The 19626-nt window shown below is 37.3% G+C and overlaps 1 protein-coding gene across 1 annotated transcript in view; it reads left to right on the forward strand.

Moving 5' to 3' along the window:
- Positions 1-19626, forward strand: part of LOC140231790 (uncharacterized) — a 176157-nt gene that overhangs the window by 41444 nt on the left and 115087 nt on the right. The window contains exons 16-22 of the mRNA XM_072311946.1: positions 519-661; positions 1184-1346; positions 1960-2310; positions 3295-3411; positions 4106-4276; positions 6487-6846; positions 15352-15723. Of these exons, the coding sequence (XP_072168047.1) occupies positions 519-661; positions 1184-1346; positions 1960-2310; positions 3295-3411; positions 4106-4276; positions 6487-6846; positions 15352-15723 (1677 nt within the window). The remainder of the gene's footprint in view (positions 1-518; positions 662-1183; positions 1347-1959; positions 2311-3294; positions 3412-4105; positions 4277-6486; positions 6847-15351; positions 15724-19626) is intronic.

Genomic DNA, 19626 nt, shown 5'->3' on the forward strand with positions numbered 1-19626 from the left:
GCTGCTCTGTAAAGTTTGTGGCAAGCCGATACTGGTAATCAATTCATATATTGTATAGTATAGACGGGAGATAGTTGTGCAAAAATTTACTGATATGCTATGAACTGTTTATATTCTAAACAACGTTAATGGGAAATATGCTAACATAGATAAACAGACACTCTCTACAACTATGCAAAGAACATTAAGGCAACTATGCGGAATAAAAACAACAACAACAACAACAACAACAACAACAACAACAACAACAACAAAAACGTCCTTGGTGATGAATGCCTCATTACATGATATTAAGAAAGATTCTGTATTACCTATTCCAACACATAATCGATCCGTCATGTCGATTGCTTACTCTGATCGCAGGTAAGAAACAAAATCACAAACTTTTTTTTTTCTAGTCGAACAAGAATTGTCACATGCAATCTCACTTTCATATATACACACATATATATATACATATATATACATATATATGTAATCTCTCTTTTTTTTTTTTTTGCAATGACTTTGTTTCCAAGGGGGCCATGTCTCGGATACCTTGCAAAAAGCTACCGTGGAGTTGTTCGATCAATCGCAGTGCGAGTCCTTCTACAGTGATAGAGTCATCCTTCCCAGCATGCTTTGTGCAGGTCACCTGTCAGGCGCCATGGATTCGTGTCAGGTTCGTCAATTATTTTGATCACTTCTATCAGAATATTCTCCTGTAGTTTCATCTCTTTTGGTGGATGTTTTGGTGGTGTTTGCGTGTTTTCTGAAAATAATTCGTCTAAAAGTAGATCGAGCAAAAAAAATCCCCTATATATAATGTGCATAGGAAAAGAGAAAATATAATTTCATGAATGTACTTAGCAAAATAAAGAAAAGATGACTCGGATGGTTGAAGTAAAACATGTAAAAGGACGTATCTTTATTAAGTTATATCCATTCACTTACCAGTAACTCATACGCCTTTTCCGAACTGAAGTGCATCGTTATCATCCTCACTTCCATTTATCTTTAATTTCCTGTGGATGGAAATTTTCTTTCTTTCATCTTCAAAGGATTCTCTTTTCAACTAAGTTTAGACCAGTGTCATTCATTTCAAACAGAAATAAACATACAAGAATACAGGTAAGATGTGTTTTTTGGGTCTTCATTTTGCCCCAGAGGAGATTTTTCCTTGATTATTGACTGTTGGATATAGGGAGATACCGGAGGTCCCCTGGTGTGCGAAGACTATGACGGAAGGTTTCACTTGGTCGGCATCACCAGTTTCGGTTATGGGTGTGGCAAACCGAACTATCCAGGGGTGTACACGCGTATCTCCAGCTTCTTAAACTTCATCAATTCAGATGGCGACGATGACGGTGGGTTTTTCTTTATTTTACGTCGATGACAGGTGATTATTACGGTAGAAGAGTAATAATAACAAAATTGATAGAGCAAGAGAGTTCACACATATAGAAATGTCCTGTTTTTTTTTTTTTCCCGCTCCGGTTTTTGAGTGCTATTCTGTCTGTCGTTTCTCAGGAAATAGATAAACGAGTTGTCCTCTTTGGAGGTTTTATACACCTGCTAAAAACATGAATGAATTGAAAAAATACGCGACTATTATTTCTACTCGTGTAATTTCTAATGTTAATGGGTATGACATGAAAACAGACTTTCCTAAGATATCAACTTGCATAACGTTGTTCTGTAATCGCACGATCTGTGTGACAGGTAGGAGATATTTGAAAATAGGTAGATAATATAATACATATACGGAGAAAATTTGACCTTGCTGCCCATCTTTACAAAATTTACAGACAAACGAAACCACGCAGTAATTGAATTGATCCGAGGCAAAAATGAAAAAAAAAAGTTTGAAATGGTGGCGTTACGCTTACACATAGATCCAGGACATTTATTATTTTCATTTTGTGAACCTAAAGCTGTTTTTTTTTTCTTTACTAAAATCTCCATGTGATTTGTCTATAGAACTGGAAGAAATCGAGTTCTCCGTGGCTTCATCGGCAAACCTTGTTTTTCCTCCCGGCCTCAATGACCCTTATCCACCCGATTTCAAGCGAATTTGGGTTTTGACATCAACCGACGGAGACGCAATCGACGTTTTTGTGCGACTGGTCAGGGTCGAACGCGGCTTCGACACCTTCCTCTTCGGCGAGGGGAGCATCCCCGACGATCCTACCTCAGTAATAGCGAGTGGCGGAGATTCCGTGGCAGACTTCTACCGCATCCACGCAATGACTATGTGGTTTAAATTTGAGAGCGACAGCATCGTAGAGCTGGTGGGATTTTATGTCGATGTCTACGCCAGAACAGTTTCAGGTGAGAAATTCTAAGCATATTACTCTCATCATACCGGCTGTGTCTATTTCAGATCTCACAATTTATTGAATATGAATCAGGTTTCTTAAGGATTTATAAAATGAATAAAAAAACGAGCAACAAAGCGTAATCCACAAATATTACCACATGCAACAGAAGGGAGGTATACCATGGCAGTGTGATAAACATTCGTTTGCAGTACACAATAGGAAATACGGGTTCAAGTTTGAACCCTAAAATTGTCGCTATACAACCACCCTATAGGGTGCAACTTTGCACTCCAATAAGCAATTTGCACCCTTAGAGGTGCAATTCGCTTAATATTGAACATGCAGGTGTGCGAATTTGCACCCTCAGTTTTGTGCTAATCAAGGATGCAAACATGCACCATGAACATTAATACATTATTAATTGAAAATTTGGACCACGAGTACCAAGGCTTTACTCGTAAAATCAAACTTACACTCTGATGGATATGTCTGCCTCTTTGTAGGTACGAATATTAAGAGATTTAATATTCTACGTGGATAATAAAAGGTGCAACTGTGCACCCCAGGGTGCTGCTATAGGGACAAATAGGGTGCAAATGTGAACCTGTATTTTTTTTTTTAGTATGTAGTTCATAATTAACTTTGATGAATCAATAATGTTGTGTATGGGTGTTTTTCCCAGCACCGCGACTTTTCCTCCAAAAATGCAAGTCTTGTGCATCTTACCACTTCTGCTTCACTTAATTATGTTTTTCTATGTCAGCCCACCAGTTTTCAGCATTGTATACAACCAGACATATTGATTGTTTGTGCTAAAATCAGTGCTTTCCGTCAATCGTTTTGGACCATTCGACTTACAATTATATTCCCTAGTATCATGAATATTATTTCGCTGGATTTTCTTATCATGACATAAGAAAGTGGTAAATAACGTAGGGTCGTATTCTCATGCTCTGAATGAAATGACATTTACTCTTACTTTTGTCTGATTCAGATGGTGCAATTACCTGCGAGACTCAGTCGTGTGGGAGCCGTAATCTCTGTGAGGATCACCCACCAAATACCTTCTCCTGTCGTTGTTACTTCAGAACATTCACCGGACCATGTGCTGGTTGGTTTAAGATTCATGTTCTGCATTGAAGTGCTGCACACTCCTAGTACAAATGTGTTTGTCCCGCCGGAGGCCCCCCCCCCCCCCCCCCCCCTACTACAACCTGGCACTATGAAAACACTACGATTTAGTCGCAACCGTCCAATTGGAGTGTGCATTAAAAGCGAAAGTTTTGGTCGATAACTTAGAAATTTCATCTCCCCCCTTCCAAACTTCGGCCCGTACGAGTGACAACCACACAGGTATTCTAGGGCTGCACAGTTGCATAATTGAACAGTTGCATATTATGTTGTACGATTTCTAGCATTTTGATTGGTTAAAACCTGACATCTATTCCATGGCTGTATAGTTGCATAGTTGTTTGTTAAGACACATTTTACCCGCCATATGTAACGCCGTCGGTACAAGGCTATCTGCAAATTCACAGTTGAAAGAATGGTTTAAAGCCTTCCCTCACTCACTCTATACCTTCAATACAATAAAACTAATTTTTCCCTGTGAAACAAGCTGCCTAATCAAGTGACATGAGATTATGCCATCCTCATTTCAAAATACTGCATAAGCTATTTCATGCAATAAATTGTTTGTCTTTGTCTTTTTTGCCAATTCAAATATCTGGATGTAAGAGGAGATCTAATTTTCCGAGACTTTTTACCATATGTTGACGTCTTTCCTTTGCTTAATCTTGATTTAGAACCTGTGTATGAACATCGGAGCAATGAAATCCGGTGTGACTTTGAGGATGGATTATGCGGCTGGCAGCAAGTTGCCTCTCCACGGGACGATTTCAGCTGGGAACTTGATTCTAGTGGCACGCCTTCTTTTCAGACGGGACCCTCGGCTGACCACACGTTAAAAAATGCAGGTTAGATATACACTGTAGGTTCGCGTGCCTGCCCTTTCCCCGTCTTCCTTCCCCTTTTTGTCTCTCTTTCTTGAATGCAAAATCATCCAAGTTATAAAATTCTTGCGAAAAAGGACTTCATACATTTCTGATGGAGACTGAGCTGAGACCCATACCCCCTCCCCCCCCCCCCCCAAAAAAAAAAAAATAAGAGATATCATGAACAAGAAATCTGATTCATTTGAAGGAAGGGTATTCTTGTGCTGACAAAACAAAAAATCATCTGTCTTGGCAATCTGTCACATACAAAAAGTACTTACCCGTGCTCCCACAATATTTCAACGATTGAAAATAAATCGCTCTGGTACAACTTGCAATTGGCAAAAGCTTAACCACATTCTATTTTTCTGGTGCCACTTCCGGCACGCCCTATTATTCCTATGTACTGTGCAAAAAATGAGAGAACCCTCCCCCTCCAGTTCCGCTGGCCCTAAGGTGTATACTGCCTGTATTCTGACTGTTTCTGTTGTGTGAATGGCGTGAAACGCCTTAAAGCGAGGAGTGGATTATTATGTTTAGGGTTGCAGACACTTGAAAGTATGGTACAAACACGCACACATGCAGAAACGAGACACACACAATCACACACACACGGACACACATATATATATATATATATATATATACAGTCAAACCTGTCTTAGCGGTCACCTCTCTATAGCTGCCATCTGCTCATAGCGGCCACTGAAAATCCCCCCGAGGAAATTACTGTATTGGGGACACTTTATACAGCGGCCACCTGCCCAACGCGGCCAGCACTGACTTCTTTTGTTTCCCGTGGTGTATATCTATCTGTGTATAGCGGCCACAAAAATTTAGCTGAACCGTTAAATCAGCCATGAATACGATGTCTTTAACGTTCATTGCGTGAATTCTACTGAGTCCTAGCTCAGGCACAATCACACAGACACCACTGACAAAGTTAATGCAGCTCTTTGCCACGAAAAGCCACCTTTTACCACTAATTTGACTAGATTAGATCTAGGCTTCAGTAATGCCGCCCTGAATAGATGCTACAAAACAAAGACAATTCCTAACAATATCTTTGAATTTTACTAAAATGCCAACTAATTAGTGATGAAATTCCTTTCAATAAGGACAATTATGGTGCTTGATTGGGCATTGTTTGTTATTTACGAAACTTCACACATTATTATTCAATCATTATCGAACTCGGCACTCGTGAACCCCGTTCATGCAAACCGGTACGCAACAGAGCTGTTTCTCAGGCCCGAAATGTTGCTCTTAAAGTCAAAAGAACAGAAGCAGGCAAAGAAGTGTCATTGTCATTACGCGTCGAGACTCCTGAAGAAGGTGGATGGAAGCCAACGAAAATTTGAGTTGCTTATAAACTCATTCTTTCTTTATACTTGTATTGGCGAAATATTGCATTACCGGTTTGTTCTTCGTTACATTGGAGCCAATAAGTGAATTCGCAACATGTTTGGACCTAGACTATATATATATATATATATATATATATATATATATATATATGAAGAGTTTGTTTGCAAAAACCGATAAGTCCATATTTGTCAAATGGAGATATTTGCGATTAAAAGTCGAGAAAAACAAAGAGAATAATAAGAAAATTTTTGCTTCTTTTAACCATAACTTATGTAGTGATCAATATATCATTTAAAACTAGAAAGGTATTATTTTGTACTTTATGACAGATATCGTATTTCAAAATCTTCAAAAATGGACTTATCGGTTTTTGCAAACAAACTCTTCATATATATATATATATATATATATATATATATATAAAACATGTGGTAATGAGCGTTACTGTAATAAAAATTATCTTGAATACATATACTTGTTTGACTGTGAAAATCATACATAATTTTTGATGCCTAGCTCTCCCACCTCCTTCCATTATATCTGTTGATTATCCGTCATATTAGTTATTTTAAAAGGAAATTTTGATATCAACTAAAAATACCTTAGCTGCTCTGTCTCACGTTTCACCCGTGTCGGCCCATTGATATCAACGTACCTTTTGATACTCGCGTCAACTTCTTCCCAAATTAATTGTCCTCTTTACTCCCTTACCTCCACCTTTGTTTTTCTGTATCTCTCGCTGTCAGTATCTATGCACTTTTGGTATCAGATATCACATATTATGAATCAAAACGTACATGTCCTTGATTTCTCGTTGCACATAGATGGCAGCTACATATACATTGAAACCACTTATTCACAGTCTGGTCAATCAGCGAGTCTCATCAGTCCGAGAATCGACAGGAAAAAGGACGGTTCTGACGAACCACTGTCCTTCATATTCTACTACCACATGTACGGTGCCGACACGGGCACACTGAATATCAATTACCTCAAAGAAGACACCATGCAGTTCCAGACACTATGGTCGAAAAATGGTGACCAAGGTGATGAATGGCGATTTGGAGAGGTCGACCTGAGTTCTCTTGGTTCCGGGTGGCTTATCATCCAAGCCATCGATGGTCCTGCCTTCCGGTCAGACATTGCCATAGACGATGTGAGAGTCACCCGGAGTCCGTTCACAGGTAGGCAGCAAGTTAGATGTTCCACCACATACACCGACCTAGTTCAAATCACAATTAATGTATAACCTCAAAATGGTCTTTGTCAATAATATTTTACAGTCATTATATTGGGATATTAAACAATCATAGATGAAGTAAAACTGAGCAATCAACACATAAATTGAAAGAATCCCTTTTTATCTATTTCCAATACTATAACGTTGTTTATCCAATATACTGTAAAAAATAATTTTAAAACACAATGATGATAATAACTATAAATATTTGTTCTTATACAGCGCATTTCACCCCTGTTAAGCTTGTCAATGAGCTTTGCAGACTATTACTCCGGTCACTGGACACGTTATTTCCAACCAACACCAACCGTGATAGCAACAATGAGAGGATATAATCTATGTAGACGATTATGGCAAGAGACAAATATTGCAACTTCAATCGTACATCGGAGCGTAAACTAAATAACGCCTCGACGGGATAATCACCCCGGTTACGGCCATAAGCACACTCTATGACGAGAGACACTCTATAGTACAAATTCTGAGTATTTGATTTTCCCCCGACAGACAAAGCCAGCATGTGATTCTTATAAGTAACGTTAATGGTAAGAACAATCAATGTTTCAGTTCAGATGTGTCGGAGGGTTAACGTCTGTTGATTGGAGCAATATGACCCCATAAGATGAAAAAAAAAAACTGACTGAAATCTCAAATCATATTCAGGCAGTTCACGAATTCCTATGTAACATTTTAAACTCAGTGGTTTGCTGAAACACACACATAAAATAATTATCACACTTTCAAAGACAATTGTTGTATAGGTAAACGATGGTGACAAAAAAAAATCCTCTATTCAAATTTGATAAGGCTAATCACCTTTGCGAACAGAAAACTTGAAGAGTTTGTCCGCAAAAACCGATAAGTCCATTTTTGAAGATTTTGAAGTAAGGTCTTTGTCATAAAGTACAAAATAATACTTTTTGAATTATGTATTGGTCACTACATGTAAAGGTACATTTTTGAAGTTATGGTCAAAAGAAGCAAACATTTTCTTATTATTCTTTTTATTTTTCTTGACCTTTAATCGCAAATATCTCCATTTGGCAAATATGGACTAATCGTTTTTTTTTTTGTTTTTTTTTGCGAACAAACTCTTCACTTACTTCTGCTATTGAATATTATCCGAGAGGGTACAATTCGTCGCTGAATCCACGAACCGGCACACGCGCACCGCCGGTGCGCGAAGTACATTTCGAGTAAATCGCATTTAAAGATTTCTGTTTTTTCAAACTATCAGTAAGATATGTTAATGGAATTGCTATTCAATAAATTTCACTGTGACGTATGAGAAGAATCTGCTCTTTCTTGCTATTCATAAAAATACTCCCAGTGTTGTAACATTTGCACACAGTAAGGCTATAAAGCTGTGTGTCGTTTTGTGAAAACTCCAGACTAGGTCCAAAAAAATCCACGAACCGGCACACAGCGCTTAGTGTCGCGCAGAGCGTTCAGGATTCTCCGCAAAATAAATCCACGAACCGGCACACAGCGCTTAGTGTCGCACATGGCGTTCAGGATTCTCCGCAAAATAAATCCACGAACCGGCACACTGCGCTTGTGCCGCACATAGCGTTCAGGATTCTCGGCAAAATAAATTGATTACCGCTCGTTATTCCGAAGGTTCTTTAGTCCGAAGGTTCATTAATTCGAAAATGAAATAAGGTTCGTTATTCCGAAGGTTCGTTATTCCGAAAATGAAACAAAACTAGATATTCCGAAGGTTCTTTACGGACCCTATGCCCTATCATTTCGGATTAAAACCTTCGAAATGACGAACCCTATTTCATTTTCGGATGAACGAGCCTTCGGAATAGAGAACCCTATTTCATTTTCGGATTAACGAACCTTCGGAATAACGCCGCAAATGCTCGGATTATTGAACCCTACTTCATTTTTGGATTAATGATTGTCTAGTTATAGGGAATTTGTGTGTTTCGGATTAACGAACCTTCGGAATAACTAACTTTCTGGATAACGAACCTTCGGAATTACGGACCTTCGGAATAACGAACCTTCGGAATGGCAAACCTTCGGAATAACGAACAGAACCCAATAAAATCACGAAACGGCACATGGCCTTCAAATTTATTTCTGGTTAAGGTTATTTCACTAAGAAAATTTATATTTCAATTAGCTCTTCTAGTATAATACTAGCACTGTGCTCTTGGGATTGTTAATCTAATATCCGTGGATAAAAGTATTGTAGAATAGTAATTATGTTGTTCTTTTTTAGATCATGGAGCTTCATGTTTAGATCTTTACTTCTTTTTTCTTCTTTTTCATTACGTATTCTCAATATTCATTTAAACAGAAAGGCAGCCTTTTATATTTTATGATCTTCATGCACTTGCTTGCTTACGAAAATGAACAAATTCCCGACTCATTTTAGTAGGTATGCAGACGTACATTAACATCCAATTAGAATTCACACAAATTCCTCGTACTCCCCTCTTCTCTCCATCACTCCTTCTCTTTCAATCATCATCATCATCATCATCATCATCATCCTCTACACTTGTCTTCTTCGAGAAATAATGACATTTTCAAACTCTCTCAAGTCCTGTATTATATTCAATCATTCATTAAAGGAAGAAATACACATTCCTTTTTCAACAAATGACATTTATTTTTATTAGATCATATTCAACATTTAATTCGTGCACAACTGCAAAGAAAAAAGAAATGTAGGAAAAATAATCGTTTGAATATTTACATTCATTACTATAATTATATTGTATTGTTTTCAAGTATCATAAGTTGTACATTTCATTAAACGGATTTCCACATTTCATTTTCAGCCAAATTAAAAGTTCATTACTATGGTATTCCGTAACGACAAATATATAAGCAAAACTGCTGCTAAATAAGAAGCTGTTAAAATGAGATTTGTGTATTATCTCGAGGATGGACAGTAGTTCATTCAATCATAATTTTAAATAACTATATTTCCCGTAATGAAAGAAATCTTAACGTTATTAACATATATGTTTTAATGAACAAGACAATTTCGAGGAACCCATATCACAATGAAATAGAAATATATTACATTGTACCTTTACATAATATTCCTTTACCTTTATAAAATGAAATATTGCTTAGTATTTCTTATATCCATTTCTGACCAAAAAATGAAGGAATAATTTTTTTCTTATCATCAAATTAAATACTAGTCATCTCTACTTTTTCGGAACCGATTATAAAACTCATTGTTCGCTTTCAGCTCTCTGGCCGAAAGAAATGTCATGTTTGTTCATTCCAAATCGGCATAATATCAATCTCGTTTCTTACTCCAAAATCAGTTACTGGATATTCCATATACACGAATTAATGATAAGTTTTACTTCTTAAACTTTACTGTTGTTTTAGTATGATTTATTTTGATTGCAGGAATAAAGTCTAACCTCTTCAAAGTAAACATTTCTTTAAACACTACAAAGATATCGTTAAACACTTTACAAAGTTATCTACACAAGTAATGTTCTTTAAAAAGATTTCATACAGATGAATATCTACAGGATATCTTTACTATAGATTTACTCGGAACTAATCAGTTTTGATATCTTTTCGAGTATCACACTTTCCACATTCAGAATCGTTAACGCAATCAAATTTTACATGTTTTTACATTTCTGTGGTTCTTTACGTCACAAATATTTCTGTATATAATTTCTGCACATGTTTCTGTGAATAATATTGACACCATGAAACTAGGTGACTGTGTTTTTTTTTTCTGTTACTCTACCTGTTTACAATTACACTGCTAACATATCAGACCTACATTTTCTCATTTTTCCGTTAAAAAATGAAATCCACAACAATATTCAATATAAAAAGGTAATGATGGCCATGCTATAAGTCCTGATGTGGACACAGACTGCAAGAATATGGCTGTGTACTGCAGTACAAGTATCATCCAATTAAACATTATCTGTCAAAGTTTATTAATCATTCTCGAAGCGAAATGAGAGCAAACAGAGAAAATGTAGGCATCCAATTGCTTATAACCCTCTTGCAGTCTCCTAATACCTTTCTAGCTCGCACATCTTGACTTGAAGCTTAGTCCTGATTTAATTTACATCTGCTGTGGGTATCCGAGGTGCTGGGGTAGGCATGATAAAAAAAAAAAAAAAAAAAAAAAAAAAAAAATTACTGAGAATCATTAATGGGGTTGGCCTAATGGCGGCCTGGCTAAAGGAGGCAAAATGAATAGTATGATAGGTGAGCTGGTTCAAAAACAAAGTAAAAGAAAATACATTTTATACGGCTTTTGATACTTATAAAGTTTTTGTTGTGAAAAGCACTGTTAAGCCAAAGAGAATGGAAGCATATTACAGTGGAAATTGAGGAAGGCATCATTGTGACAAAGCTGTGTGGAGAGACCCATGGATTGATTGTTATCACGATTAATGCCAGTGAATAAAGTGACAGTGTAAGATACAGTACTTAGGATTAATGTCCCTTAATGTCCCCTTGATTCTTTCACATACAATATTTGGAAAATGTGCGACTCCATCGATAAACACATAGCAGTACGTTCAGTTCATTGTTTCTTCATTTGACATGTTGATTTCATCATTAATTAGTTTGTGGATTGTCAGTCAAACAGATACAGAGATAACAAGCTATTCCAAACTCTGCTGCAAGACTAGTGTTCAAATTAAAAAAAAAAACAACAACAACAACATATTAACACAAATTTAAGTGGTTCTACGAAGCTTCCACTGGCTTCAAGTCAAAATTCATATTCAGTACAAAATGTTGATATTAACTTTTGAATACACACTATTTGAGAGAACTACTTTAAATAGGAGACACACCAGAGAGAAACCTTTGTTCGAAAGGCAGGGACTTATTTGTTATGCTGAATAAAAAAGCAACAACATACATACTTGCTTGTCATGTCTCTACCATATGGAATAATCTACCCCAGAATTTGAAATAATTTACAAATGTTAACAAACCTAAGTCAGCCTTGGGAATGCCTTCATTACAGTCTAAACATGAAACAAGGTATTATTGTTATTTGCAATTGTATGTTTTTGTGTAATCATTTTAATCCTTGAGCACATACGGACATAACACAGAATGTTCTATGTGCTATACATAAGCACTGTTGATTATTGTTATTATTACTTTTATTATCATTTATATTATTATTATTATTGATATTATCATTATTACCATCACTATTATTATTATAATTAGTAGTAGTATCATTATTATTATTATTGCTATTATTAAAATGATGCCATATTTTATAATCACACTACCCACCCCCCCCCCTTTCTGCACACACACAACCCAAAGTCATTAAATACGACATTACGCAGAATATCGAGATAATGTTCTGCCAGAACCTGACTGCCCATTCATCAGGCACACACATTGTGAAAAGTTCGCTGTCTCGAGCAACTCTGTGATTGTAGTGAAATATTGCTATGATCTCCTTCCATAATGATCCCTGGCTTGGACTTTGGTGCAGATGTTCAGCTCAGCCACCCTAGTCATTTGAAGCTATTCCTGGTTTCTCTTGGTTTTCTCCACTTCGACATATCCAGTAGACAGTTGTCATCAGCTTCTCTCCCTATGCAAAGATGAACAATTGTTTTTCAAAGACAATGTTACTTCTATATTGCAGAGGGGAATGATGATAATTATTTGAGAAGACAGTCATAACATACTACTTAAACAATTTTCCACATCTGTAAAACTATATTTGATTTGCCTGAGAAAAGTATTATACAATAGTGTTCCTTTCATATCAACACTTTGGTAGTGTTTTGCTCAAAAGTGCTAATGCAATTATGTTGAATTATAAGTTTGAATCAATGTGATAATGTACATAACAAGACTATACTAGGATAACTTCTAATTGTCCAATGACACTGAATATTCTGAGTAATATCTATGACAAAATAAAACCGAATACTACATGAATAGGTGTTGCACTGATTGCCGTTTATATCTTGCTCACCTTTAGCTCAGTGCACAATGTAACCTTTGAGTGCAGTAAGAAGAGGATGCTAAGCCAGACGAAATGGTGAATGAACACATTGTTGACTAGAATCAGGAGCAGAACTGAAGTAAAGAATAAGACAAAGAATAAAGAAAGCAGAACATCACAAGTGAAAATCAGTGACACAGTCAACCCCATGTATTAAGTAAAGTCTCAGATTCTTACAACATTTGACTTCTGAGTGTAGAAAGCAAAAAAAAAAAAAAAAAAAAAACACCCAACATTAATATGAATGAAGCTTTAAATGCATATTGAGACCTTTCATTTTCATCGTCTTTGCCAAGTATTTGTCATACAGTATGTACCATTGACTTTTGCAAAGTTGATGGCATCTCATATCAGCACAGAGAGCTGCTCATTCCCCATCTCCATTGTGCCCCCCCCAAAAAAAAAAAAAAGAAAAAAAAAACACACACACACACACAGCAAAAAAACAAAAAAAAACAAAAAAAAACTACAGTTATAACAGTAATGAAAGATAAATGACACTGAAGAAATGCATATTGGTACCATATCAAGATCAGATTGAGAGACAGCATTGCCTTTATACCAAAATGCAGCATGACTGCAGGTAATTAGATGTCAAAATGTCGGATTCCATGTTATGTCAGTGCTTCACGTCCATCTAAACTACAAAATACAGTTGTAATTTTTAAAAAAGAGTAAGATACACAATCATTTCATTATGTGAAAAGTCAAATTATTAGTCGTATTCCTGCATCCTGTACTAGCAAACACTGGTTTGTCTAAATCCTTGTCAGATAGTAATGTAACTTACGGTTGTTGTTCAAGCTTGTGATGATGGTAGAAATCTACAGGAATGTGGTTCGGAGTACAATTTTGTAAAGTAGCCCATCATCGAAGAACATCACTCATTTCAGTCCAGTCTGCAAGTTGTCGCGTTGTCCACACAAATGCCTCAATATCTGTTTGGAATGGAAGATGAATGCAAGATGTCAGTCACATGAAACTCCATCACTACTAACAATTCTGTAAGATCATTAATATGAGCCACAAATTTGCAAAACATCACCCTGCCCCCTTCCCCACCTCCTTTTCAGGTCTACATTATAATGGCTTATTAGAATCTGAAGTTTGAGAACATCACTCTGGTCTAATATTATAATTTGCACAGTTCTGAATCCTCATAGCCCCCCCCCCCCCCCAAAAAAAAAAAGAACACACAAAAAAAAAACCAACAACAACAACTGTGTTTCAAAGAACTATAGATTGTAGAAAATCAAAGCAAGCAAAACCACAAACTAAGGCAAAATTACTTGCCAGGCACATGCTTTTAATGTTTATTTTTAGGCCTATAGCATGATAGAACAATTTGTGAATTCAGGTACTGAGCATTAACGAACCTTATTTTTGCTCTTAACACCTCAATTTAGACAATGAGGTGGGAGGAGGACCTTCCTCAATTACATTTTAGTATAAGTAGCTTTAAATCATTTCTTTTCCATTGAGACTTCAAGGGTAGTCAGCGAAATAACATCACAGTAACCTGCACATGCGGTATTCACGAGCACTATTAATAATTTTACACTGTAACACAGTTAGAGTCTAACTACTAGTATCTCAATTAGATCTAGAAGAACTGTAACGTTAGATACTTCCTGGAAGGTTCAGAGGATCTATAAGAGAGCTAAATTAGCTGGGAAGAAGTAGGCCGTAGCATTACAAACTTGAGCTCGTATTACAGGCAACAATAGAATTGTTCAATATATCACCATTTTAGTGCGTTACAGACCCGATGCAAATGTGAGACGAATTCATTTGATTCTACTAGTTCGAACCGCTTTCCCTATTCTTTACTTACACCGAACAATAGCTGTGGGACTGCAAACGTACAGTACGAAGCTAGGACAGAGCCAAACTAAGTCATTGTGACCTGTTAGAGTACACATTTACACTCTTTTTATATTCTAATTCCTTATTCACAAATCTACATTCAATAAAGTGAAAATTCGAATAATTTAAGTGTCAATACAGAGCTATATGTAACTTTACCGATTTCATCTGTCTCTTTTCCGTTGCTCAGGGCGCAGCCATTTTGGACGAGCGCGTACGAGGACGTTTGACAGATCAGTGATTTTTGATGAAGTCCGGCGTGTACGCACGCGATAGTGCCACTTCGTGAAAATCTAGACGGACCGGTCGGAGTTTTCACGAAGTGGCACAGTCGTTATTATTACGTAATTACTCGAGATTGAGGGTCAAAAATTTGTCAGGTTGTAGAACTCGGTATATACTATCATAATATGCACAAATCTCAAAATCGAAAATTTACCCGATTTTGGCCGGTTGTGCCGGTTCGTGGATTCAGCGACGAATTTATTCAGCAACATATGATAAATGAAGCACATTGTATGAGATATATTTCCTTGTACATCCAAGTCAAGTTGCCATGCCCTTTTGGTTCTCCCTCAGATTTTGCAACTGGTGGGAACATCACACTGCAACCTGACTATCTTCATTATGTTGCCTCCCCGGGATTCCCCGAGCCGTACCCTAGCTGGTCCGATCAGGTCTGGACAATCACCGCACCCAACGGGTTTGGCACAAAAATTACTATTGACTTGCTATCGTTGGAGCCCTCGTTCGATCGTCTGACTATTGGCACGGGGCACGATGCTTCGGCGAGAGACACTGTGCTACAGCAATTCTCTGATGGACACTACGATCCCAGGGGCATCCTACCAATCACCACTATCGACCAGCATTTGTGGATTAGATTTAAATCTGATTTTACAGTCAATAATGAAGGATATCTCTTGGCAGTGGAGGTCATCGATCTATCAGGTACGCCAATGGTGGTGGGATATAGCGGGGTCTTGAATAGTCTGTAGATCACGTGTGAATTTGCGGCAAAAGTAAAGGCAGTACAGTACATGAGCGCCGATAGAAGAATGCATATTTTCACTTTGTATATGTCAAGTAGTATCTTTATCATGCTTATGTCAGAGACAATGGAAAGAAACTCTACCGTGCTTATTCTTTTTGAATCGATGTAGAGTACTTCATCTGCGATAGTACAACTGTCATAGAACCACACCGAAGATGCGATGACTCTATCGATTGTGATGACAGAAGCGACGAACGTTCATGCAGTAAGTGGATTCTCAATGTCTTACGTCATTCTTCTTGACCCTCGCAGTAAGAAGGAATCTCAGTCTACTGTTTTGGGGTGCAGTGTGGACTGTATACCTCATTGTATATCCACGGCTTTCCTTACACTTACAGTTAGACGCATACTTTTGGACAAGGTGCACTGGGCTTGCAGCAGTGGAAGTAAATTGAAAACATGGATGTAATGCTTCATCAAGATTTGAAAAAAGAAAAAGTGAGGCAAGTGGGATGAGATGAACGATTTGCACTAACAAGGACAGGATTCAGAAGAATTTCTGAAGAAGAAAATATTCTAAAGGGATTCAAGCTGTACAAGATAAAACAATGTGGATATACAAATTAATGTCACTGCATAAAATTAAAACCCGTCAATATAATATTAACGTCATGGATTAACTGCTTTCCGGCTCATGCATTTTAAGTAGAACATTTTGGGAGATATTCAGGTGGGGTTGTCATTAGTAAGTATGGAAGATTAAACACCTAGCCAGATATTCAGTGTCTCTTTTCGGTTGCAAGGTATCTAAAGTAAATAACCAACCATATGTTTCAACCACCATTTTTTTTTAAGTCTCATAGCGCTAATGCTAACAAGGCGTATCCCCCTGGTAGAATTGAATGATTCTTCTCATTTGATAAAAGAAGTAAATTAATTAAGTAAATAATGACTTTGCATGAGTAAGGCGTTCGTAGTCTTTGATATCATACAGTATGTGAGAAAAAAAACAAAGAAAATCTTTGCGTTGGCCGTGTACTTCTGCCCAATGAAAACAACTAATTACACTAGCTAAAGTCAAAAGCCTACTCCTCATTGAGATCTCACATAGAATTTCCGAATCGCTGATTTGAGTTTCGTTGAATAATCCGCGTTGATAACTAAGACCTCGAATTGCATTTCATCTTATTTCATTTAGTGTTTGAAATCATGAAGTGTGACACTAGTACAGATGTACATATAATTTATATGCGTATGTATTATTTGAGTTAATATTCATGTTCGCGAGCTCTGCCAAATTTACGTTATTTACTTACTTACTTTTACTTTTCTGGAACGATATTGTAGGTCAGGACCTGTTCACTGATCATGCAGAATTGCGTATCCTCTGCTGCTCTTGATCCTTCCACTAAAAGCTAGACTAATCTCATTCAAACATCTATTCTAAAGTCTAAGAATCTACTGGACATGCACATGGCAGGGAGTGGTGACAACTATTTGAGATCAAGGACTTACATCATACGTAGTCAAACTACCTAATTACTCGTAGTCAAATCCACAATTCTTCCAGTGCTCGTCCAGCTTATTCTTAAAAGGCATTAACGGAGCACGCCGAGACCACAAGTCATCTTCTGGAAGATAATTCATTTCGACCACTCTGTTGGCAAAAAAGTACATCCTCACATCCAATCTTTCACATCGTTGTCCAAGTTTTATTTTAATGACCACGCTCGAGTTCTCCCACAACTGTTACGACTCAACATGTCAAACTTAGTGTAACAATGACCATGCAAGTATTTGCACACATCAAGTGTATCTCAAAACGCAAATTATTCACTTTTAGATGTCACTTTGGAGAGTATTGGAGATAGCTACGAGCGGAATACAGTCGGTTACTTTGACTTCGTCTATGGCGACCAGTCTGTCATCGCACCCACAGGAGTGCAAATTCTAGTCGAATTCTACTCTGTCGTGGTACCGGATATTGTCGAAGTGGAAGTCGATCTTGACCCAAGCGCTTCCGACTCGACATTGGAGCTTACGTTTAACGACGTTAACCTGCGGGATTCCCCTCTCCTTCCTCCCCAAATGTTGTCATCCACCAATGAAGTAACAGTCAAAATTCGAACACCTGAGGGATTCAGCCCCAGATACGTAGCACTTTCGTTGCTATTTACAGCAGTTAACGCGACTGGTAAGTGAGGTTCACTTTACCTAGAATATCGCATTTTACATGTCAATAAAATGTGATTCTGTCAAGAAGTCGTATGCCTCTACCTAAATCTTTAAACATGTCCTATTTGAGGTTTGTCATAAAACGAAACTGTCCCAAATACATGTTTCATGACAGCTACTGTTTCCTCCTGGGAAGGCCACACAATGTTTAATTGGAATGTTTCAATAGTTTGAACCCGATGTCATCACTATACATAATTATTCACAGTGAGTTCACTATGTGAGCACACCGTGAACAAACTCTGTTCTCTACGGCAAAGATTACCATGTCTGTGATTGATAACTCATATCACACAAGTCTATTTCCTAATCAATGCATGGTTGCCGTATGATATACAGTAAACTTGCCACATCCAGACAACTACTAGTATCACATTTAGAACCAGCTTCTTAACATGCTCTTGATTTGAGAGTTTAGAACTCAAGAACGTATCGAGCATAAAAGTACAATTAGATAATACTTTTTCATTTCCTATTTCTCGTCCTGAGAATAAAAAGTAATGTAACCTATCAGTCTTAAACCAGTCATTTAATTAATTGCATGATCGGTAATCAAGCCATTGAGTTCCTCTCTGTCTCTTTTTCATGCATAATGTAACACACAGTCCCTTGAACAAAATCATCTAAAGTAATGTTTGAATCTAACACTGAAAAAGGTAATAATCTACTAACTTTAGTACAATATTATTTCATGAAAATACAAGACAAAGACTAGCAGGCGTCATTTTGTACGTATTTCGTATTTACGTATATGGCGCGCTATTTGCCCAATAATTCAGATAAACTGAGTTTATCGGAATTATTGGGCAAATAGCGCGCCATATACGTATCTAAGAATCACACCTGGCTGCTGTCCAAATTAAGCTATACAAATTAAGCAGCCATTAAGTGGAATAGAGATATGGCTGATGTGAATTAATGGGAAAAATAAATACAGACTACGTTTTACCTATAGGGAGAAAAATCATACAGACAGAAGAAACTATACTGTACACAAATAGACAGTGCACTCCCGTTATAACGAACACGGTTATAAAAAAAAAAAAAAAAAAATCCCGATATAACGAAGTAACAATGTATGCCGCAACATTATCTATTTTTGTCTCGCCCACCGGAGGTGAAGGCGAGACTAAGGGATCCAAATGGCGTCCGTCCGTCGTCCGTCCGTCGTCCGTCGTCCGTCACAAATGTTAAAGTTTACCTGCAAGACTCTCTTATGATGCATAACTTAGCAACTGTTACAGCAATGGTAGCCACACTTGAATGATAGAAACACTAGGGGTATCTTCATGTTATGGTGTTGTGAGAGGTCATGTGATGATGTCAAAGGTCATTTGAGGTCATATATTAAAGAATATGTACAAGACTCTCTTTTCTATGTTAAAGTTTACCTGCAAGACTCTCTTTTGACAAATAACTTCGCATAAGTTGCTTGGATTACAACCTAACTTGGGTCATAGATGCACTGGGGGTACCTTCATGTTATGGTGCCATTGGAGGTCACAGGATAAGGTCGAAGGTCATTTGAAAGACTCTCTTATCACATGTACCTCGACACATGTTGCTACAATGGCAATCAAACTTGGGTGATGGATGCACTAGGGGTACCTTCATGTTATAGTGCC

The sequence above is a fragment of the Diadema setosum genome, chromosome 8, assembly GCF_964275005.1.
Source record: "Diadema setosum chromosome 8, eeDiaSeto1, whole genome shotgun sequence".
In the NCBI taxonomy this organism is placed as follows: domain Eukaryota; kingdom Metazoa; phylum Echinodermata; class Echinoidea; order Diadematoida; family Diadematidae; genus Diadema; species Diadema setosum.